The sequence below is a fragment of the Squalius cephalus genome (genome assembly GCF_949319135.1).
Source record: "Squalius cephalus genome assembly, chromosome: 24".
In the NCBI taxonomy this organism is placed as follows: Eukaryota; Metazoa; Chordata; class Actinopteri; order Cypriniformes; family Leuciscidae; genus Squalius; species Squalius cephalus.
In genome coordinates this window covers 28537052-28562584 of record NC_137145.1, presented here as the reverse complement: position 1 = coordinate 28562584, position 25533 = coordinate 28537052, and the positions used below count along the sequence as shown (strand labels likewise).

General features: G+C 38.7%; 1 protein-coding gene across 1 annotated transcript; it reads right to left on the bottom strand.

Annotated features, from left to right (window-relative positions):
- Positions 1-169: 169 nt before the first annotated feature.
- On the bottom strand, positions 170-25533 carry aldh7a1 (aldehyde dehydrogenase 7 family, member A1). The gene is made up of 18 exons (XM_079860913.1): positions 25280-25533; positions 22775-22828; positions 22608-22673; positions 21337-21417; positions 21132-21255; positions 20903-21035; positions 20774-20818; positions 18984-19061; positions 18386-18483; positions 8835-8876; positions 5733-5827; positions 5517-5601; positions 4931-5037; positions 3932-4048; positions 3745-3842; positions 2914-2987; positions 2493-2568; positions 170-2347 (listed from the first exon to the last, which is right to left on the bottom strand). The coding sequence occupies exons 1-18, from the start codon at positions 25472-25474 to the stop codon at positions 2293-2295; spliced, it is 1623 nt and encodes a 540-aa protein (XP_079717039.1). The 5' UTR covers positions 25475-25533; the 3' UTR covers positions 170-2292.

Here is a 25533-nt window from a genome sequence, read left to right as displayed (position 1 = left end):
CATTAGAGGTACCGTTAGATTCCTGGGGTGAAATTCCCCAGGTGGCGTAGTCGAAAATAGGTTAATTAGAACTGCATGAGTGAACACCGCTTCGCCACAGTATATTATCCATCAGTATATTATGATTATCCACCATCAAATGAAATGTAATAAAATCAGAGTAATTCTTCTAGTGATACATGTTTTAATCAGGCAACTTGTGCAGTCAGGCACGTAAAATTCTCTTTCACTTGCCCCTTCAAGAAATCTCTTCAGCTCTTTACAATTTGTGCACATTAACAGAAACTCAGCATTTAGCCAACAACTTTCAGAAGAAACAAAAACCCCATTTATTATTAGCTATAGCAGTATGGAATATATTTAAAAAAACAAAAACAAACCGTTTTATAAACTATTTCAAGAAATTATAAATAAACCACATAAGCCTACGTATTTGGCCAGTATCCAATAGTTCAAAAATGTGTAACTTACTTTTTTCACATTGACCAGAAGCCTCTAATGGACATCTTAATTCACATAAAAACACTGGAAGATTAATTTTTTCATTGTAATTCAAAATATCTTTTGGATGGATGCATACAACAGGTTAGAGCGAAATAGACCTGTGTTGTTACCCTCTGGTTTGCCTTAATGTGCATTGGTCTAGGAGAAATAAACACGAAGACTCATCCTGTCACTTAAATCTATCCCTAAATATGGCAATATAACGTGGGAGTAAATGCTGATTGTGGTGTGTCGATGTGAGCTTGCCCATAAAAGTGGTTTTACTGCCTCCGTTCAGAACCACTCAAGTGTTTTTTTCTTTAAGAAAAAGGTAGACAAGAAATGATGATGAAAACAGGTTCCATGCACAGATGAAACACTATCGTATAGTTTGCAAAGAGTACAAACTGTGAGTCTTTCCTTTTTTCTAAAATGTCCAGGAACCTCTATTCTTGGTCATGGGAAAAGATGTCCTCTGGGCTCCACCAGCTTCTGTCAGATTGTTTCCGTCCCTCACACATTGGGTCTCATTCATGAAACACAAGCAGAATGAATTTTTGTGTAAATCGTGTGTAAAGTGGTTCTGGCGTAAATTTTAGGATTCATTAAAATGTTTGTATTTTCCAAATGTTAGTTGGTACGAAAGAAATCTACACCTGCTCCCAGCCACGCGTAAATAGTGCGTTTAACATCCGAACGTTTTGCTCATTAATAAGGCTGCATTTTAATTCACCTTAATCGGGTTTATTTGAAGGGGTTACATGTCGAACCATTTTCTTTTCACTTCTGGGACTGTTCGATTAACAGATGAAACTCCATTAACTGCATCTGTAATATGCTGCCAAGCTTCCTTTTTTTAGGACCTGATACGCCACTATGTACGCTTGAAAATAAAATGTGGCGTTTTGAATGAACTTCTAATAATAAAACTTCAATTTCTGCATCTGAGAAATTTCTCTTTTTCATTCACTTTTGAGAAGACATGTTGAAATCCTTTGTTTGGTGTCATAATATGATGCCCATATATAGTTGTCAGTCGGATTTAATGCGCGGGATTTATGGTAATTGAGAATGAGCGTGCACGCGCGTCCCATTTACGACTGATTGGAATTCATTAACACGCACACACATTTCACTATCACATCTGACGTTTACAAAGTATTTGTGAATCAGGAGAAGAGTTTTCGGGAAGGTCTCTTTACGCGCAAATCACTCACATATTTACGAATGTTTCATGAATGAGATCCCATTGAGAGAAAAGACAAATGAAGCACATATGACAACAAAAGCATGTGGAATGACTATCGTCACTAAAACTTTCAAACTAGCTTGTATTTGATTTCTTTGACTGATATTATTAGGAAGCATGGCATTAGTTTTCCTCGTCACGCACACAACGCTGCTCTAATTCTCATGCAGACCAGATGAAATCTCACCCTTTCCTCAATGGTTCTTTGCATAAAAGACATTACATTTTTCTCAGTTACAATCTTAGCATTGTGAGTTTTCTGTTATTTGAATGGCCAATAATCATACTTTCCAGTCCTTCTCAATCCTGCTTCTTAAAAGTTTTCAACATGTCCAGGGCAGCGTTTCCCAAAAGCACTTAAGAGAGTTTTGGTTTTATAGACTCATGGTTTATTGGTAATAAACAGTGTTCAGTCTTTAAGGGCAGCATGGATAAGCGCTACAAAATGCACGTCAATGACTGATGAGCTGTTTAGGATTATTTTATGTGGCAGTACAAACAGATATACATAAAACTATCATAAATGCTATTTCCCACTGCTAACTAGGCAACATCATAGTTCACTCAAACTTGATCCCCTGGGCCAGTGGCAGGTCCTTGCTGTAGTTGATAGTGCTGCAAGAGGAGGAGGAGAGTCTCAGGGACCAATTTGAAATGTCAGCAGGAAAAGTCACTGAATCCAGTTTACATGATAAACGCTATATTTCATTTCGAGCATGCTGGCATACTTCCTGAGGTTGTGTTGAAGACTGACACTCACCATGTGGATCTCCTCATGTACTGCTTCCAGGAGTCACTGCCCGACTCGCGCCCACCTCCCGTGTGTTTCTCACCTCCTGCACACACACACACACACACACACATCACAATAAGATCACACACTGGCTGAGTCATTCTTGGTTCTGTCAAGTGTATTTTAGGATTTGCCTGACTCTGACCAATGGGATATTGTTGGGGAAGGAATAAGAAAAGAAAAAGTAATGACTTGAGCTTAATGTTATTTTCATGCAAACTACTGATACAAATATTTATCACATTTTGCATTTCTTCAATTGGTGGTGAAGTTTCCAAATGTCTACGGTACTTTCAGCATGGCCAAGAGCAATAAGGCTGATCCCATGGTAAATGTTCATGTTAGTGCGATGCACAGAATGGTGTGGTACTGATGTACTGATACGCACCAAACGCTCCTCCGATCTCAGCGCCGCTGGTTGGAATGTTGACGTTCACAATGCCACAGTCAGAGCCTTTGGGCCTATGTGGTATAGTATAGAGTTAGACAAACAACTCTTACACATTCATCAACTCACCATGTTTTATATAAAGACACTTCCATAATATTTAGTTTATCTGTGCTAGGGCTGTATGATTTACGCAATGCAGAAAAAGTGGACGGAATCACAGAATCCAGTCATAATGGAATTTACTGTATAACAAGGAATTTCACGGAATTTGTCAATTTTTTATGAATAAATAAAAGCAGGTCAGTACACTTAAATCAAATCCAGATATAGACTAGTGTCTGTTAATATTAAACCACAAAAAGACTATTTCGATAAGAGTCCTGCATGTTCTCTGAGTGAATGAATGGCGCAGACGTGCGGTTTCGTTTAACACACACACACACACGGCACTCAGTGTTTTCAGCCTCTGCCGCCTCACTATATGAGAACATAAACTTCATCTCCAGAGCCGCTCTGAGCATTTTACTGTTTCATTTAAAAAAAAACTATCATCATTTTGACAAAAAAAGTTTAATTTCATATGATTAAAAGAACTAAGGGATTTCATAGGGATTTCCCTACTATGCTGGAGTCTTAAGTAAAAACAAACGTCTGCTTCTGTCATGTAGTTTTCAGTCAGCTGGTGAAATGGTGTGGTCGTGTGACGTGGTTCTATGGAGGAGTGTTACGGCTCGGCTAGTTTGTTAGCCCTGGCTCGCACTGGCCCGACAGTGGAAAAGCAGCTATTGTCAAGGAACTTGTAAACTAAAAGCTACATTGCACACATACCCTAACCAGCGGAACACTCTGCCCATGTCTTTAGTGAAGATACTGCTAGACAGCCCTTGTTTCACTTCATTATTCCAGGCAAATGCCTCGTCCTCTGTCTAAAACCACAGTAAAATATGTTACAAGAAAAATATTGATCATATAATATTATAAAGTATGCAAAATAGAATAAAATAAAATATCCCACCTTGAATTTAAGCACGTAAAGGATAGGCACGAAGGTCTCCGTGTGAACTATGGGAGCGTCGTGTCGCAGTCCGGTGATAATAGTGGGTTCCACATAGTTACCTGGACGATCCATGATCTGCCAATCAGATTTCAGTGCTCAAGTTCAATGCATCATCCAGGTCAGGAAGTTAAAAGGTGCAAAAGCTTTAACTTCACAAACATGCATTAAATACAAGAGACAAAATGAAAAATTTTCAAAGCAGCAACATGAAACAGATGAGTATCCCGTTGGTGAGCGGTAGATCATGCTAGAACAGTGCTTATGGATGTTACCCGTCTTTTGATCGTCACATTGCCTGTGTTTGCATTTTCACCTTAGAAACACTGCTAACACAAGCTGTCTGTTTCTGATGCTTAAAAACTAATTCATATGCTCATTACCTCCAGTCTTTTGTATTGTGCTACTGGGGGAATGTCCCGTGGCTCTAAAAGTACGCTCCAGTTGGCTCAAAACGCAGCAGCTAGACTACAGAATTCCAAGCTGACGTAAATAAATAAATATACAAAGAAATGTAAAAAAAAATAAAAAAATACATAAATATACACAGAAATGTAAAATAAATAAGAGTAATCATATTTTTATTTCCTAATTTATGTATAATTGTATTTTTTCCCACATTTATTTGTATACTTTTTAACCTCAAAGGGTCTTCTTGCACTAGCTATGCGATGCACCACACACTGTGTAATCAGGTTGAAAGGTCAAGCGTGTTTGGTTCAGAAATGTAGGGTAGGACGAAAAATCTCAATTACTCCTTCAACTTCAAAATCGTCCGACATCGTTGTTTTACCTTTTTTTGTTGTTGTAAATGGCGTTTGACTTAAAGGGCTAAAAAGGGCATCCTGATTGAGAAATACTGACCTAGAAGGACATTAATAGTAACTGTCAGAAGACACCCTGTCTCTGCTGTAATAATGACAATCATACTGCTACTGTTGGCACTGAATGAACCGTTACCTTTCCCCCGCACACCAGAGCGCCGCCCTGCTGCTTTGCCTGCTCTATGGCCGCCAGGTACTGTTGAACAGCCTGTTTGGTGTGCAGAGGTCCGTAAAGAGTGTTTGCTGTTACCAAATAAAGAAGAATCAATGCATGTTTGTATTTCAAACAGACATGTAACACATTGGGTCTCATGCACTACATGTGCACACTAGGTAGGGGCATTTTTCAATAAAACTGTATTTGAATACTGAAAATGGCTAGTATTGCACATTTGTCGTTGTTGGAGGATCTTGCTGCACATGGGCTCAGGTAAGAGTGCATCTTTAGGAAATGTGTGTGTGTGAAAGGCTGTAAAGGAAAGGTTGTGCAGAAAGGCCTTATGTGGAGATAGTTTTATCTAAATAACTAACCCAGAGCATGGAGTCACTCATTTAGTATACTACAAGTTATTTATTAACATCAGAACGAGGTTAAGAACAAATTCTTGCATGTACGCACATGTAAATTAGGTGGACATTTTGGGTGAAAAGTTCTCCTGTGAACTATGAATAATCCACACAATTATTAGTGAATGAGGCCCATAATTCTCTGCTGAACTTACGGTCCCAGGGGTCACCGATGCGGATCTGCTTGTAGGCTTTAGCGATTCTCTCCACAACCTCGTCATGTACACTTTCATGCAGCATCTAAGTCAGCAGGACAGCAGATCGAAAAACAATCAGATGAAGGGATGGAAAAAAATTTGAAACTAGTAAATAAAAAAGAAAGAAAGAAATCATGGTTAAACTAATGCTTTTCTTTAGTACACTATACTAACCAGTCTTCTGGTAGTAGTGCACCGCTGGCCAGCCGTTCCCACAGAGGCAAAGACAGCAGATGGCACAACCAGATTAAGATCAGCGTCTTCAAACACTGCAACAAAAACACTATGCAATGACTTTATGGACTACATTAACATGGAAAGACTTCCTTGGAGTGACACCTGTTTGTGGGGCATGGGGAGAGAGATCGATTCTTCACTGTTAGAATAAATGAATAACATTCATTTATATTATTTGGAAAGTCTGATGTGACAACTGACGTTGGATCATTATTATTTTATATATATATATATATATATATATATATATATATATATATATATATATATATATATATATATATATATATATATATATATATATATATATATATGCTTTATACAGCTAATAAGCTTTGTTAACTGATCAGCTCTATGACTGGCGCTCAGATTTGCTCAGGTTCGAGTGATGCGATGTAATTTACCTCACAGGACTTATTCAGCCTGCTAAATACAATAAACTGAATAACAGACTAAGTAGTAAAATCACATTTTATACTAAAATAAATTTCATTTGGTACCATCTATGCATCTTGAACATGTTTGATCTAGAAGCTCATCCACTAAAACGCTCTTATCCACCGTCTACACTGTAAACAAACTTAAATCGGAAAATGTACTGCTAATTTTCTGCCAGGACATTATCCAGTAATTTTACGTAAATTTCCATTAATCGTAAAACATAATGCATAATTCAAAATACAGGTAAAACAACTGTAAAAAGGTGTTTCCGTGGAGCCAAATGGAGTTTTCCTGAAAAATTCCAGTCTGGTTTTAGGATTAACCACAGTACTTAATCTGCTTTATTAAGAGTTTTGAATGATATTTTGTTGTCTTCCGATTACAGGGACTCTGTCATTTTAATGCTTTTATACCTGAGTGCAGCGTTTGACACTGTTGACCATAGTTTGTCACACCTTAAAAAGTTTGTGGGCATCTGAGGAAGTGCTCTCAGCTGGTTTAAGTCTTCTCTTACTAACAGAACCTTTTCAGCTGGCACTGGAGGCTCTGCTTCATCTGTAGCTCCTCTTAACTGTGGCCTTCCACAAGGCTCCATTTTGGCCCCTACTTTGTTTTCACTATACATGTTATATATTATAAAACCTTTCACATGACTTTCATACTTGTATGCAGATGATACTCAAATCTATCTGCCTTTCAAGCGCACAGACACAAAAGGCCTAGGAACCCTATTTGCTTGTTTAAACGACAAAATCCTGGATGTCCTCAAATTTTTTACATTTAAATGCGAGCAAAACTGAGGCTATTGTGTTCGGGCCCTCTGTAGGAAATGGAAAAAACACTTTTAATGTTGCAAACCTGTACTCCTACATCAAACCCATAGTTAAAAGTCTGGGAGTTACTTTGGATTCCTCCCTTAAGTTGGATAAACACATAAACAGTAGTTAAATCGAGCTTTTTTCACCTGAAGCTTTTATCTAGAGTAAAGTCTTTCCTATCACCGAAAGAGCTTGAAAGAGTCACACATGCTTTAATGGATTAATGTAATTCCTTATATGCAGGAATACCCCCGTTTTCAAATGGTTCAAAACGCTGCAGCCAGATTTCTAACTGGGGTTCGCAAACATGAACATATCACTCCTATTTTAATGTCTCTTAACTGGTTGCTAGTAGAGTTATAGAGTTGATTTTAAAATTTTGTTTTCAAATCCTTAAATGGTCTTGCACCCTCTTACCTCTCTGAACTTTGAACGTGCCCGGTGTCTACGGTCCACAAGCAGTTATATAGCCACATTCCCGATTAAAGTCGAGAGGGGATCGTGCTTTCACAGTGGTCGGTCCTAGGCTGTGGAATTGCCTCCCATTATCCTTGAGATCCCCGTCCTCTTTACATGAGTTTAAATTTAAGCTAAAGCTTTATCTTTCTGACCGGGCATTTCACTAAATCTCAATTATGGTTCTATTACATTATGTGTTAATGATTTATTTTGCTCCTCCTTTCATGTTTCCTGGACTTTTACCTTGTAAAGCACAGTGGTCAACTTCTGTTGTGTTTAAATAAATACATTGAAATTAAATGAAAAAAACAATATGGAAAATTCCTTCATATTTATACAGTACAATTACTTTTTTTACAGTGTGGAAGTCCTGGCTAGTGTAGCTGTATAAAGTTCACTGTTGATGAGGTCCACACTGGTTCCTGGACTTCATCCACACAGTCGTCATCAGTGGAAATAACCCTCTCTAACAGATGCATTGATTGGTTCATTTTCCAGCTAGAACACGTCAACTGCACAAATGTATATTTAAATGGCAATCAGTTTTTTAAAGTGGATCAAAAAAATCAAAGTTGTCCTAAAACAAGAATGGGTATTGCTAAAAATGTATGTAAAACTTTGATGAAAGGGTTTGATCCACTTCAAATGTTGACGACTGTATTTTTTATTGTGGTATTGTGGGACATTGCTTACATTTTGCAGAACACAGTGGTCACCCTACCTCAGAGTAACTACCTCCAGGCCATTTTATTAGGGCTGCAACTAACAATCATTTTTGATAACTGATACAGCTGCCAATTATTTCTTACAGAAATAAATTACTTTCAAATTACACGTCGAGTCCAATGCTTATCCTCCAAACAATGTGCAAACTGGAGGTGGAGCCTTTGAAAACGGATTCAAATGTATGAATGTAGGCTACGAAACACAGCAAATGGTTTAAAAAGCTTCCAACGTTTTAAAGCAGCAGGACAATATAAATCAATAAATTATCGTCCACACCAACAAATAATAACACTGTTTATTATAAGTGTGCACTGCAGTTTTGTCGTCTGCTGTTTTAAATGCTCGAGCTCTTTAAAGCAGAGTAGATTCTGATTGGCTGTCGATATTTTTTTATTGTTCATCAGTTGGAAAACATGTTTCTGAGAGTGATTCAAACGATATCCTTACAGCTGTGGTGAGTGAACTGCTATTTCTTTATATTTAACAATTTTTTAGAACTTTATCATCGTTATAGTTATCGTTTTTGGTGTGAAAGGTCTTTTATACAACTTATTCCAACAAAAAGACCCTTTTCAATTAATTAAATGCAACAAACCTATGATGGCGTTATTTCCTCCCAGCTCCAGTAGCTGACGACCTGTAAAAAAAATCAAAATATTCACTCTTAAAACCATGAGTCAAGTCAGGAACCAAAACAATGTCTTAGGGTTTTCCTAGAGCTGCACGATTCTGGATACAATTTTTTGGTTACATTTTTTTGTTTGGTTTCAAATATATATCACGATTCTTACACAATTCTGAACAACCAACTAAACAAAATAACATGCAACTTACTAGAACAGGGCTATTCAACTAGCTACATTCGAGGGCCGGATTATCAAATTGAAAAGTTGAACAATTTATTGAAACTTATTGAAACATAAAAAGTAAACCTAAAAAAGTATTGTATTTACTTGGAAATGTGGTACCCAACAGTACGCAGATTTATAAGACCATAATAAAGAAAAACTAAATAAATAAATACAAATAAATTAATTACACAAGCTCATAGCTATTTGTAAGAAATAAGAATTACTTTATTTATAATTATGCTTAAATGAAAATAATCTGATAGTGAGACTTGATAACCACAGGCTACTCACTCCAACTGTATTACAAATGCCTAAACACAGGTCAAAAACTATACGCACCTCATGCAATATAAATGACTATAACATAATATTCAATATAATATTACATATTTCTGCTCAAACCATGGTAAATTACTACAGTACATTCATGGTAAATGTTTGTAAGGGTGTTGAGGCTGTTTCAGCCGATTTAATACTAGTTAAATCATTGAGTGATTTGTGGTTTGTAACAGAGAGGTGTCTGTCAAATTGAAACGCTTCCCACTGGTTGTCGCAACGCTGTTTAATATTACTGACCGGGACTAAACTCAACTCTGTGCTGAAACAACTAGTGAAACAACTGAAAACAGCGCGATTTGTAGTTAAGCAAGAAACCGCTTCAGATGATTCTGTGACAGAGAGCGGTCCGAGCGAATCCGAATAGTTTCAGACCGTTATGCAAGCGCGTTTAGAAAGAATCAAACCAAAAGAATGATCAAATCACAAATAATCTGTATCACTTGTTCAGTCGACAGAAATACGGGACACACATAATAACTAATGAAATATCCACACGTAAAACGTTTCTCAGGTCAGTCGGAGCGCGCATCACACTAGACTAGCCGCACCGCCAGGAGAAGAGGAGGAGGAAGGTGGTGCCGTTGGGCCGGATGGAGGTGATGGGCGGGCCGCCAGTTGAATAGAAGTACTAGAAGTTCTGACAAAAACCTAATTGCTGCAGTCTGTTTTAAATGTTTAATTAATTTGAATGATTTTTAAAAATAGTTTAAATTAATGATTCATAAATACTTCACTTGTTTCATAACCGAATGAATCAGCGTTTATGAACAAATCTCTTGAATTATTCAATGACAAATACATTTCACTTGTCGCCACCTACTGGTGTAATGATGTAATGATACAATCTTAATTTAAAGCACCACGTGACTTTCAAAAGGTAATTTACGTATTTTTAAGAAATAATGATACTGTGTGGTTGAAAACAGTGTTTGTGAAGCCGTTTACCTATACGGTACATAACAGTTCTCTCTGGATCAGCGGCAGGGACAACACAGATTTCACTGTTCCGGTGGGATTTTGTAAAAGGTTAAATAGACAGTCAAATTGTTGTCATTTAGGAATATTAAGATCGTATGGATGTTTGGATTGAGATCGTCATCTTTTAACGATTAATCATGAGTCTCTAGGTTTTCCTGATGCCAAAATTTTAGTATTCAATAATAATACCAGTGAAATTCACAATTCTCAATACCAGTACCACAGCAAAAAATTAACATGCTACTAAACACTTGTTTATTTTAAAACTTCAATATTGTCTCATCTCCCATCTTACATGCGTAACCAGTATAAACCAGTGTTTTTCCTTGATGCCTCGCCAGAGCCAATCATGCTGCATGCTCACTGACGTAGGGCTGGGCGATAAATCGATTTTATCGATTAACTCGAATGTGCAGTTTACATCGACTTGTTTGAATGAAAATCGGTTTTCTCTTTAACATCCGCCGACGCTCCCGTCTGGGCTCCCGTAGTTCCGAACGGGCTCAGCGTTTGCCACAGAGAAACACAAACAACATGGCAAATGAACAAGACCGCGGCAGCACAAGCACACCCACCAGAAACATTTACACACTGAATCCGCAGGGCTGCCAACTCTCACTCATTCACCGTGAGACTCACGCAATTGTCACTTTTCACACACTCTCACGCCACACATTCATTTCAGTCGCAAAGCATAGAGGACACTGACACCGACAGACTAGACACAGAAGGTTACTGTTGATATGAAACAAATTCTCAGCTCTCAGATTCTGTCAATTTAATTACGTAATTCAAACAATAAACACAGTTTTGGAGCTTGTAATTGTGTCGTAACAGATCTCTGACAGAGTTCAAGCGGCACATTAACCGATCATCTGTTACTCTTTACTACTAGTTAATAGTAAATAAACACAAATGATCAATAGGTAATTTGAAAGATAAAGTTCAAATTACCGAAATGTAATAGAATCGATCGATCAGTGTTTTTTAACCACGGAAAGAGGTCCATAAAACAGCTGGAGAGCAATGTCACGTAATGTTACATTTACCTCAGGAAAGCCATTTAATGACCATAGCTGGACCGTTAGTAGGACTTAAAAAATTGCTATAGAGAGGTAGCCTGGCTAACGTCAGACCTCTTTCTCATTGAGACGTGGTCTGGGAACCACATGTTCATTTTCTCGTATTTGAGGCGTGGTTTACGAATGCCCAGAGACGTTTATTGGACGCTACGAATGTCTATCAAATGCGCCTGTACGTAGCTCATAGCCAATCGTTTCAATTATACCAGATGACGTATGTAGAGCGACAGAAATTCGACGAGGAAGAAGACGAAATAAACCTGCGTTCTAAACTACTTAGAACACTATCTAAGGCTGCATCGAAAGGTAACTTCGCGTCTGATGCCATGTTAGATCCATAGACATAAACAAACTGCTTTGGTGTGTCGCATAGACGTCGTCATCGTCTTGCTGCTCCCTCCCCGTTCTGTGATTGGTTCCCTCGCTGAGGCGAAAATCTAGTCCATGGTGTCCAGGCTGCCTAGCAGCGTGAATAAAATCGCGCAGCGCTCAAGGCAGCATGGGGAAACCCAGGCTAATAGAGAGGAGCATTCTGCTAAATACAGAGCCGGACAGTAACGGAGTACATTTACTTGAGTACAGTACTTAAGTACAATTTTGAGGGATCTGTACTTTACTCGAGTATCATTTTTGGGGAGTACTCATGACTTTACTCAAGTACATTTGAGAGGCAAATATTGTACTCTTTACTCCGCTACATTTCTATCCATAACCGTGAGTACCCGTTACTTCTTCTAAAAAAATAATAAATAAAAAAAAAGGAAAAAAGAAAAAGCGAGCGACAGTGCGCGAGAGAGAGAGTGTGTCTGCGCGCGGGACCGGCTCTCTCTCTCTCTCTGCTCGTTCTTTCAGTTAAACATGCGCCCTGTCACAAGCGGCAGTTCATCTACTTTACTCACCGATCAAATAAGACTTTGGCGGGACAAAAATTAACTTTGGCGGGCGCTAAAACAAGTTCAATGCAGGAAAATTCATGCGTGAATTTAACTGAGTAGTACATGACCATGCACTTGCACAAATGCCACCACATACAATTTGAACTCGCACATTCTCAATAAAATGGTCGCATATTTGGTCGTAGTCTGGAACCCTGTGATTTGATTGATGAAAAAAAGAGAAACTCACATGTACACACAATTGTTAGCTGAATTTTCTTTTCTGATATTACACATTAATGTAAGCTGATTGCGTTGATGTTCTTGAGTATGCGGTGTGTTTAACACAGTCGGGTTCAAATGTGGGTGCAAAAAATCCATTAAAACTCTAGCAGAGGTTTGTCAGAGCGTTGCCATTGTGCTATTGCCTTGTGGGCAAGTGAAAATGTTAAATAAAGCAGCATGGTAAAAAGATGAAAATGACTTGATTTTACTTTCAATTTATTTACATTCTCCAATGTATTAACTAGGGGTGGAACGGTACATGTATTCGTATTGAACCGAATCAGTACGGGCGTCACGGTTCGGTACATGAATTTACACGGAGAATACGGTATAAAAATAAATAAAACTCGCGTGCAAATTAATTAATGTAATGCGGAACTACTGTTAGATACGCGGGTTCTTTAGGGACTAGGGATGGGGAAATGAAGCCTCATGAATCACTGAGGCTTTCCCCTGACTGTTCCGGGAAAAGATTCAAAGCTTCGAGAGTGTCGAGAACAGCGCCGAGAACAGCGCCATCTGGTGCTTATTTAAAATAAAGCAGCCATAAGCCTGTGTTAGAAGCTCTGGCAGATGAAGCAACCACAACACACTCCATAGTTTCAGTGTTATGTGTACAAATAAAAGCCTTACATGTTTGTGTTTGATTTGTTCATTAAATAAATTAATTTTCCCATTAAAGTGTGACAATAAAATATAATAGCTTATATGATTCAATACGATTTAATGTAGGCCTACTCTCTTTCTCTCTCTCTTTCTACACACACACACAATGAATAAGGACAGTCTGATAGGATCATCTGTTATTAAATGTCAATATCGATAATTGTAAATATCAACCAGACTGAGGCAACAATGACTCGTTAAATACGATCTGAAGTTCGAGCCTTCTGACACCCAAAGCGAAACGCGCACGTGACTGGACAGAAAGTGAGGCTTCATTTGTCATCGATCACGTGACTCTAGTAAACCAATACACGCCTCGATACGGGGCTTCACTACAAATTGTGTCGCTTATGTGATACGCGCATCGAAGCTTCAGTGTCATATGTAACATCACTATTAGGGACACCTAATCTGTAGCCCCGCCTTAAGCTAGGTTTGTTTATACCTTCTTATACTGTCTATGGTTTATACTTTCGCCTGCCTCCGCAGCGCGAGCCTCCGCTGACCGTGCGCGCGCCTCCCCAAATGGACGAGGCATTTATACTTCGCGCTCGCCGGTGTATATTCTTTGAAACGACAGGGTGCGACTCTGTGTAATTGTCCTCTAAACCATCAGGAATCAGCGGTTTGAAGTAAGGTAGGCTACACTCGTGAATGTTTATTTTAGTAAAACAACACTTTAGTAGCCTACACCAAAACCACACAGCAAAATAATTGTGTAAAGCAGTAAACCAGATTATTCCTTGTGACATTAGAAAAAAAAAAATGGATATGAGAACGTAACCTACAACTAAATTAACGTTATCTTACATAATTTCTAAACATTTTTATTTAGTTTTGTGAACCTTTTTATAAAACATGGCCATTTATTTTTATTTAAAGGGCTGATGTCTGCTATTGTAGGCTCATTTTGTTAATGTAAGCAACTAATTTAGACGCAAGAACTGGGTGCCGGTGCTGTGAGATGTACATGCTCGGCCAAATTCGGCTCGAAGTCGTGCGTCTTCGGATGCGGAGCCGTGCGCTAAAAGCCGTGCACTGCACACCGCCAAGCGAAATGTGGCCTTGCACACCCAACGCGCATGACCGCCCACACCCTCGCGCTTGTGCGTCCGCGCATAAATAAGAGATGCTTTATTTTCAGTTTTATAGCTGATTGTCTTATTTTGTTTACATCTTACTTTACACACTTCAGGGCAGGCTGTTGCAGCTAGCTCAGGGGAGAGACTGTATGACACTAGGTGGTAGGCTACAGCCTGAGACATGCACAATAAAAAAAAATTGCCTTCTGCATTTTTGTTTTGCTTTTCCCTCCATTGTACCGAACTCGTACCGAACCGTGATGTCTGAACTGAGGTATGAACCGAACCGTGGCTTCTGTGTACCGTTCCACCCTAGTATTAACATTAACATTTTTCATAACTCCATGTAGGACGTTTCTGTACATAAATGTAAGCACTATGGCAGTAGTAATGCAATATTTAGAAAATGTACTCTTGTACTCTTGGTACTCAAGTACTTTTAAAAACAAGTACTTCAGTACTTTTACTTAAAGCTATGGTCTACGATTTCAAAGATTGTTCATTATTAATAACCTCGTTCAGATGCTGGTTATGGTTCTACAGTACAATCCTAACAATATGAAGAGAAAAAAGAATGAAAAAAATCCATTCACTCTATTGGGTGTACAGCTGCAGAGAAGTTGACCAATGTAAGCTGTCCGGCCGGACAGCTTACATTGGTCAACTGCTCTCATCCAATCCCCTGCTCCACTTGAAACTCCACGTGGCGCTCGCGTCTCCACCCCGCCCCGCCCCGCCCCCCTCCTGCGATATGAAATTTCGCGCTGACAGTCTATGGTAGCTAGCAAAGTAGCATCAGCTCAGCAATGGAGAAAAAACAAACCGACAGCAGCAAGCGGCCCTGCTTGCCCCTACACTCACGGCTGACTTTTTGTTGAGCAGGTAAGCATTTATTTATACTTTTATGGTGTGAGGTGTTACATAAATAGCTTTTTATCAGTCTGACAACATGCTCATGCTGCCGGTCGGCATTGGACTGTTAGCCGTTCAGCATCGCCTATCACGGGTCAAAGTAATTATATTTCTTGAAGTGCTTGAATATATTTCAGTAGGCCTAGCGGGTTTCTGTTAGAACATTGCATGTGTTGCTAATCTTGCGTGGGCGTGAACTCAAACGTGTGCCTCTGAGCTATTTTGTTAGGACAATGGTGACATTGAATTGTTGATGAAGCAACTAAGTTCAAGTGTCGAAAGTCAACTTTACATATGATGTGTCATTAGCGAGGTCATTAGATTGAAGCGACTAAGCAATGTTGTGAAAGTAAATGACGTCAATCAGTCAAAATTGTAAGTGTTCATTCCTTCAAGGCTTTATGTGTTCACTGCTTTCAGCTGTGAGAGAGGATGTTTACTACCGGTGATCACAGCTTGACTGAGTGACGTTGTTCAGGTCGTTTCCCGGTGGGAGGGATCAGGTAGCACAGAGGGGAGGGGTGTGTGTGTGGAGGGGCGGGATGAGTTTTTTAAAACTTCCCAACCGTCTCAGGCATTCTCGACCGATTTTCAACATCGTAGACTACAGCTTTAAGTAGACATCTGACTGTAGTACTTTTACTTGTACTTGAGTAAAATTTAGCAAGGGGTATCTGTACTTTTACTCAAGTAATGAAGCTGTGTACTCTGTCCGCCTCTGGCTAAATATGATAACTATATTACATATTTATTATATTTTTACCTATATCATTAAAATATTATAACGTTGTTATTATAAGAAACGCATCATATTTATTTTGAGATGTTATTTTTAACCTTTAATAATAATACCAGCTGACAGGGCTCTGTATGTTTACAGCATTAGGTGAGTTTTTTTTTGGGAGAAAAATTAACATAACACATTAACGTATCTACTGTACCTAATATTTATCCAAAGGAATCGATATTGAATCAAGATCAGAATCAAATCCCAAGAATTGAATTAAATGGAAATTGTGAAATTTGTGTCAAGCAATAATAAAAACAGTAGCATACCAGTCATTGTACCATGTAAACATTGATAATAAAATTCTGTTTAGTTAACAAATGTTTTGACAATCACAATACACTTATTGTGATGCAAGGTTTTTCCTTTTTTTTTTTTTTACACCCCCCCCCCCCCCCATTTGTTTGTCAGAACAAAATGTAATCCTTCATTACAGTAATTAAAGCTAAATGCATGTCTTGGAGCAATAGCATATGGTGCAGCTGTGCTTCAGGCCATCCTTAAAAATATCTTGGTTTGCCGTAACAGCAAAAAAAAAAAAAAAAAGGTCGGTTGGTCGGTCTATATTTTTTTTTTCGAGATTCGATGTAAAAAATAAAAAAGTACAATTTTGGTAAAATTTGCATATCGGGACTTCACTGACAGTTTTCCAGAACTTCGTGCTATATATATATATATTAAATAACAATTAGAAAACCTGTAAACTGAACACCAAAGAATAATATTATAGCGGTAATATTATAGGCCTATTCATGTAACGGGAGCGCTGCCAATAACGCACCTAAGCTGTCAGAATTGGGAAAAGTGATGATTATTAGTATGTCAAATATATCAAGGAGACATTTCAATTGTTTATTAATAAACAAGTGTTTTCTGTGTCAAAGATGAAGTTGACGATGCTGACGCGATCTTCGCAGTAGCCTAGTGAACGCGCCAGAGAGAAATGCACATTTCATTACATAAGCAGAGAGCAGTCTGTTTTCTTTCGTTTTGAATTGTTTTGTTTAAAAGTGTACATTTCATGCTTTTTTATATATAGGCCTATATATATGTCTCAGGTCTGTGAGGCAAGTAGCTTATACGCTGAGTTTCGGTTCATTTAAGAGACCAGCTCCAGTTCACGCGCCGCCGCCGGCGACTCCGTGTCCTGATTATATTGCCTTATTTAGCCTACCTCTTATTTATTAAATACATGAAATTGGTTGATGAAACATTGATCAAAATTAAGATACAATTAATACAAAACGAAATTCAGTTTAAAGACAGACTTTCTACAAAAACAAACTTAATGAAGTGGTTAAAATCATGTCTGCCCACTCCATTTGTCTTCCGATATTTTCGGGATCATATCTTATTCATGCTATTCACTTTTCATATAATCAACATGAAATTTAAAAAATGAATATTATTTTATTTAAACATGAATATGAAACTAAATCGTTTTTTAATGACTGTGGGCTACAACACAGGCCTATTAGACAGTAGCCTACAGAGAAATTTACTGTCGGAGCGTTGCCGGTGAGCATGTGGGGGGAGAGATACAATTTTCGATCAATCATCGAATTTTATTTTGCTTGATATGCCCATTCTTAATATTTGGTGTTTTAAATGCCTGTTTGAGATCTCTGTGAAGTTTTAATTGCCGCTTTCAGAGCGGTCACGTCCGTAACATTGTTTCTTCCTCATAAATGCGAACACGAAAAATAAAATAAAATGAATAGGCTATAAATTATGTTCTGTGGAGAGCCAATCCCTCTTCATCCGGTGGGTATAATAGCCTACTTTTGGTTTGCGCAGTGTAATTCATAGAATTAGCCTACTAAAACATATTTTTCGTGGATCTGAGTGTCGCGATTTCGCTTTCATTTCGCATAGGCCTACAGCCTACACAGCCCTTATAATCATAGATGACGCCACGGGTTTTTATTTAAAAGAAAGAGCGTAGCCTACGTTTGTAGCCTATATGTAGGCCTATTTATTCACAATAAAATATAATTAATATCATTTTATTGCATTTGTATTAGTTGTTTGAAGAGTAAAAAAAAATCGGTCGGTCTTAACGCAAGTTTACAATCGGCAAGTCGGTCGGACTAAACGGGAAAAAAAAAAAAAAATTGGGTCGGACCTAAATTGACTGGGTCGGTCGGGTTACGGCAAACAAGAATATTTTTAAGGATGGCCTCAGGCGACCAGAGTTTGAGCCCCGGCTCGAGGTTCTTTGCCGGTCCTGTTCCATGTGAGTGTATAATGTTTTATGATTTGATATGTGATATAAAGAATAAAACCCACCGAACCGCTCTTGTACCATCATGGCCACCTGTTTGCCCACATGAGTGCTGCCTGTGAAGGACAGTAGACCCACTCGCTCATCTTTTGCCATGGCCGTGCTGTGCACACACAGAGTTTTATTTAGTGGCATGTCAGCATTCAAAGCTATTTTCTTGGCAAAAATTTTATTACAAAAATACAAATATCATATACATACAATAAAAAACAAACAAACAAAAACAGCAAGTCATATTATACAAGATTTTTTAAATTAACATATTATAAAAAAAAAAATCCAAAACCTTTTCAGGCATAATCTATAATCTAAATAATACCTTAAGTGAGGTAACTTCATAAGAGCATACTACTTTTATTAAGTCCAGGACAATCTAATAAAATATGTTTAACAGAAAGGGGAATCTTACAAAACATGCATAAGGTTGGGTCTCCCACCCACCCACCCACACACCTAAATGCTTTTTCTCTGTACAGTTAGTGTATGGTATCAGAATAACAGTCAAAATGTTCATGATAAATCTAGTGGTCTTATGTGACTGAAGTGCTAAACTAATAAGAGTATAAATGTGCTTTATTTCAATTTCATGTATGTGTCACATACCCGATGTCAGCTCCACCGCACGTCATAGAGCAGATCGCACCAGGAAGATGATTGTGCTCCAACACCTCAGCTACAATCCTACGCAAGAACATGTAAAAAAGAAAGAAAATCTAAATCAGGGTCCGGATATAAGAGAAAAAAAACACTACAAACTCAAGGACTGAAACTCGAAACCGTAACTTATCAAAATCAGAGCTAAACAAAACATTCTCTGATATCAGTGTTTTTTTAATGTATCATACAATATTGAATTTATAGCAGTTTCTGCCTATTTTGAAGTGCCCCTATAATGCTCAGAGCTATATGAGGGCTATATGAGGCAGGTTCATAATTTTGATTAGGGGGTCAACTAAAATATTTGTACATAATTTAATGTTTACATTGATAATTTTAACAAATTTTTCTAATCATTTAGATTGTTGCACCACCTGTTCTTTACCCTCTTTCTGAATGCTCTTTTTTAGTTTAGGTTTCTTTAAAATCCGCCTTCCGAAAAGCCCAGTGTGCTCTGATTGGTCAGCTGGAATCAGTCTGCTATGATTGGTCTACAACTTAAGAGCGCGTTTCGGAGATGTAGAAGCCCTTACCATGACTGGTGGGTCCTCCTGAGGTGCTTTAAATACTACTGTAACTATGCTAACTATCTATGATATCAACTCCGCCATATTTCAAGCCCAAGACCGGCAATAACAGTCAAGAAGAACATGCTGATCGACCTGAACCACCTTCACAAGCACAACTTTACGTTTCACAGTAGTAACTTTTTATTTTAGACTTCTCTTACATTTTAGATGTGATGTTATAACTGTGTCATTTCTCTACAGCATGGTAAAAACTTTATCAAACTGACCAAGTAATGATGTTTTGCCCAGACTAGTTGCAAAGTTTAACCATCATAGAGTGAAAGTTTATCATTTGCATGTGTTTCTAAGTCTTGCCAATTTAAAGACTCAAGCAATTTTAAACCATTCAAGTGCAAGAAGAGGTGAAAGAACTCGATTCTGTACTCGCGCACTGTTTTCTGTGCGCACACACTCAAAGCGTGCATACAAAGAGTACATACACAAAATAATCTCAAAATACCCGTCTCGGCAAGTATTCTCGTAAACAGTCAGTTATGTCTTAAGTGAACGTAAACAGTTGAGAAAGAAATTTAACGTGTATCATTATTTTGGATTTGTGCAGTAGGTCTTAAAGTGACAGCAGCTTAGTAGTTAGGCAAGTGTTTTCTGTGTGGTATCGAAAAAGTACTTAAAGTGTTCTTTAAGTAATAAATGGAAAGAAAAGTTTTTTTTAAACAAACTCAAAAACCGTAATATGATCCGAACCGTGAGTTTTTAAACCCATAAACGGCATACTAATAGCGGTCAATGAACAATAATCAAGGTTAAGAGATTTTAACATAAAAAAATCTTACATCATCTTTAAGCGCACAAATTAACAGCTTCTCTTTGAGGGGCAGCAAGAAAGCAAAATTTACTAGTTATTGTCATAATGCACTTAACTGGTTTTATTACAAACAATTCAAAACATTTTTGACCTTGCAATCTTTATTCAAAATGCCTCAGCTTGCTCTTCATGTGATATGCTGACATCCGCAAGGCTGCAGTTCAGCCAGTGGCTTTCAGATCAGCCTTCACTTCAGACGGAAACCCTTCTCACAGTCAATCCTTGCCTATACATCAAATCAAGTCCTGCCTTTTTTCTTATTTGATAAGCCATTTCACTCGGAAATAAATGTGAAATAAGAATGGGGGTGGGAGAGAGACAAATACATGTAAATGACGTACTTGGTAACGGCAACACTTGTGAGGGGTGTCGTCGGAGCTCCTTTCCTGTGAAAATAATTATAAGTCATTAACTGCTATTACTCATCATCCTGCATCCAGTTGACACCCGAGGAGGAAAGCGAGTCTAACCAAAGACAGACGTTTCCGCAGATGAGAGCGATGGCGTTGTTCCAGCCATACACGGCCACAGGAAAGTTAAAGGCAGTGATGATTCCTACCAAGCCAACAGGATTCCACTGCTCGATCAGTGCGTGGCCCGGCCCTCAAAACACAAGTGAAAAACACACTCAGTGTCTCAATTTATTTAAATACAACCACAGCCCTGTTTATATGCATGTATGAAGTGAAGCAAACTCACTTTCAGAGGGTAAAATGGGTCCGCCGATCATGCGGGACAGTCCTACAGCATAGTCACACACATCCACATACTCCTGCACCTCACCAACACCCTCCACATAGATCTTGCCCATCTCCAGAGACACCTGCACACACACAACACTTGGGTCACAGCGCTCAGTCACTCATCTATGGGCATCTTTACAGTCATTTCAGTGCAATCTTACCAAGCTGCCGAGAGCTTTGATCTTCCTTCTTAAAGCGTCTCCAATCTGTCGAACGATTTCACCTCTCTTTGGAGCAGGAACCTGAATGACATGTGTGGACAAGGGTTCAGTGGTTTACACCATATATATATATATATATATATATCTGTGGACCACTTTTATCTAGAATTAAACATCTCATGTATGCACAAACCAAGCACTGAGCTAAGTTGATTGTAGAGACCATTGCGCTTTGTGAACCAATTACACCAGGTACACAAGGAGTGTGAGCCTAAATGAGGAGCAGAAGTTAAATATTTATAGATGCCGGTTTGGGAAAGTTACACCACTATTGTGCCTGAACGCGTTCATAGAACGATAGTTCATGAACTCGTTTATATTTTGGGGCGAACGTGAACTGAGCGTCCCGTAATACTGCCTGATGAACTGTGAACTCGTTCATTCTGGTGTCGGTGAACGGCACGCTCTCTCAGTTTAACTTTGTTCAATAGAGTGCCAGATTTCTATAGAGCCTTCCAGGCGAAAACCCGGCTAAAGCACACCATAAACAGGCCTTAATATGTAGCGGAAAAAAAACACCCAATCTGGCAACACCAGCCACCAGTGTCGCACCGCCGCATGCGTAATCAAAACAAAAAGCAGCATGGAGGCGTCGTATGATCATTTAAACGAGTTTTATGACAAGGTCGGTGAGGATGGGAAAAATCTTACATTTCTGCGCAAACTTTGAAAGGAAAAGAAAATCCGCACTTGTTGAACCTGCCTGGTATATTTTTCCAGGATTCCAGTATTCCTTTTTAGTATGTACTGAAATGGAAAATTATTAAAATTGAAAAACATTTGCACCTTAGGGACTACTGTCCTGTTTTTCTTTTAATAATTCCTCATTAAAAAAAAACATTCAAGCAGCACGTTTTTAATAATTGCTGTCTGTGGATCTATATGGGCTGTGGCAATAATTTTGAAAAATAATAGCTGGCAGCAACATATGGAACAAAAGAACTATGAACTGGTTCATTTTTGGAACTGTGAACTTAGTTAAAAATTTTGAAGTATGAACTGAACTAGTTCATTTTAAAATTTGTGAACTGAACTTTGAAATAGTTCATGTAGAAAGTGAACTTTCCCAACACTGAGTTACACATTGTATATGGAAATCCTGTAATGAAATTACTGGCATACGTCAGTTGTGCGCATTATGATGTTTACCAGATCATCACGTGGCTTGTATTACCCAGCCTTACTCAATACTTGATAATACAAAAGCTTACATCTGCCCACACTTTCCACGCGTCTTGTGCTTTCCGTACAGTTTCCTCATATTCCTCTACGGTTGCCTGTATAAAGACAAAATCCATTCAGGGAACGAATCATGCCTCTTAATATGCGTTTATTCAATAATGCATTGTTTTATGAAAAAAAAAGCAGTTTACATTACCTGACGCACTCTGGCAATGGGCTGATTGTTGGCTGGACAGTATGAAGTGATCACCTGTATGAAACATAGCTCATTAAACAGCATCCTGTACAAAGAACATCAAAATAACGCTTCTTACAGTAAAATGCAACAACTGACAAAGGATAACTATGAATAAAAAGCAATTTTATGTTTTATTATCCTCCAATAGTAGTCTCGAGACTTTTTTTTTTAAGTTGAACTTCATTTAACTTTACATGGCTTTCTAAACACACGTCTCTCTTGTGCGAGACGCGAGTGCAACGGTCAAAGATGTCCTTCTAGCACAGGTTACATAAACATCTGTGTGCATGTGCTTTAGTGGGTTCAACTGGGTAGGCTAAGAAAAACATTCAAATGCAAGCATGACTTGTAGGAACTGAAAGCGAATCAGACAGCAATGACTCGCTCAAACTAACCCAGCAGAATCCCAAAGACTAGAGATATGACTTTAATCGACGTGTGACAACACCACTGATACCGGTATCACCGGGGGGACGTCGGGAGCTTTCCCCTCTTTTCCACCTCGCTTTTAAATGGCTTAGGTTGTGTGTCCACTGGCGTGGAGCAGAGCGAGCGTTTTCAGTTCATTCCTATGGAAGTTGAGCTTCACGATCACATGCAAGTAATGAACTGGACACGCACGGTTATGAATGCGAATTAGCTGCAATTCGAGGGCGGCAATTGCTTGAATGGTGAGTTCATCATTATTCTTAATGAAAAACAACAACAAAACAGTACAATGAAAAACTCGCTGAAATAGACGCTTTTACATTTCGTTTTGAAATAAATCTGACTGGTCTCCTGCTGCGACTCTTGTTCGGCTCACGCTCAAATGAACAGACGCCTTCAATTGAATTGTGTCTGTTCTCTAACTGAACTAAATGATTTTTATTACTATAAATTTAGATTACGAGTGCATATAAAAACTTGTTTACTCACTCACTCAATCACTCAGGGCGGGGCTATGCTAATACAGCAGTGTCCGTCAGGGCGGGGCTATGCTAATACAGCAGTGTCCGTCAATAGTCGTGGGCGGGGCTTGTTTTTAGCACACTCACTCAGGGCGGGACTATGCTAATACAGCAGTGTCCGTCAAGGCGGGGCTATGCTAATACAGCAGTGTCCGTCAGGGCGGGACTATGCTAATACAGCAGTGTCCGTCAACAGTCGTGGGTGGGGCTTGTTTTTAGCACACTCACTCAGGGCGGGGCTATGCTAATACAGCAGTGTCCGTCAGGGCGGGGCTATGCTAATACAGCAGTGTCCGTCAGGGCGGGGCTATGCTAATACAGCAGTGTCCGTCAGGGCGGGGCTATGCTAATACAGCAGTGTCCGTCAGGGCGGGACTATGCTAATACAGCAGTGTCCGTCAACCGCCCGTTTTTTTACTATTATCAAAACCCATAAAATGTTTGACATTTTTAGTTGAAAATGGTGTAATGTAAACAGCCCCTTATTTCTAATTTCTAAAGTTCTATCATTAAATAATGCTTGATTCATAATATAATGTTTGATTGACTGAGGTTAAGAGTGTACGTTCAGATGTGAAGTTGTGCCATTTTACAAAGATAAGCTGATTTGGTAGTATATCAGTCTGGCCAGAAAACGGGGATTATTAACAAGGTGTGCATAGAGGGTTGAGTATGGTCACATTGTGTAGGTAACTATAAAGTTTACTCTAATCTTAGAAGATTGTAGGTATAAAATGAATAGTGCCCTAAAGCTGTCGTCTTTTGATGAATTGTTAATATTCTGGAATAGCGACAGTAAAAGCGTGAAAATAAATACATATATATAACAGTTAGTAATAAGTATCAGATATGATGACATTACAGCAATTATTACAGTGAAAGCTTAACTGAAGTGTTATTTTAAATAATATGGGGTGGGGATTAATAAAATATATTATATATTATATATATATATATATATATATATATATATATATATATATATATATATATATATATATTTCGATACTTTATTTTCTTTTGTAATACAATTTTATATGTGGCATTCAGTCCTCTACGCTTACGTCATATAGCCATGAAGACTACTGATATGCACTTGCCACTTTTATCCATTTCTTAAACAATTAGTCAATTGTGTAGGAAAGTAGATGGAAAGAACTACAGTAAAGATGTGAGCAGATGTGTGACAATTAACGTTATATCACACATGATTCAACCATCAGCGTTTATTCCCCACAGACTGTAAATGTTTTGCTAGATGAGTTGATGTTTAATTTCAGTTACAAATAACAGATTGACTCTTTTCACTTCTGAACCTTGGAGTCGCTTAACTGTAACTGTACCGAGCTCATTCATGAGGAAGCAGGTTCACACACTTGACCAGAGCAGATCATTAAACATAACACAATAATATCAAGTGAATGTTATAGTACATTATAGTCCAGCATGAAAGAATGAGACCGCTTCGGCTTTACTATATTTAGAGCGCGTGACGCTCGCGAGCTCCTCTTACCTCTCCCTGTCCCCCCCACGCGCCGTTATACACGCCGGCGTTGTCCTCGTCGAGGCCCAGCTCCTTCAGCCATCTGTACTGGGGCTGTGTGATGAGCATGCTGGACATGCTGGCCGCGGGTCTGACGCTCAGCGAGGGTTTCCTCCTCAGGACGCGGAGCGGCGCGAGTCTCAACGTCAGCACGCGCTGCATCATTAACTACTGACGGCGCGCGGCAGCGGAACCAAAGCGCATGCGCGCCCGCGATCACGTGT

Coding starts and splice junctions, on each gene's coding strand:
- aldh7a1 (XM_079860913.1), bottom strand. CDS start 25,474: ATGATGCAGCGCGTGCTGACGTTGAGACTCGCGCCGCTCCGCGTCCTG. Junction 18,484..18,983: donor TGCGGTGGAGCTGACATCGG/GTATGTGACACA, acceptor GTGTGTGCACAG/CACGGCCATGGCAAAAGATG. Junction 5,038..5,516: donor CATCGGTGACCCCTGGGACC/GTAAGTTCAGCA, acceptor ATTTGGTAACAG/CAAACACTCTTTACGGACCT.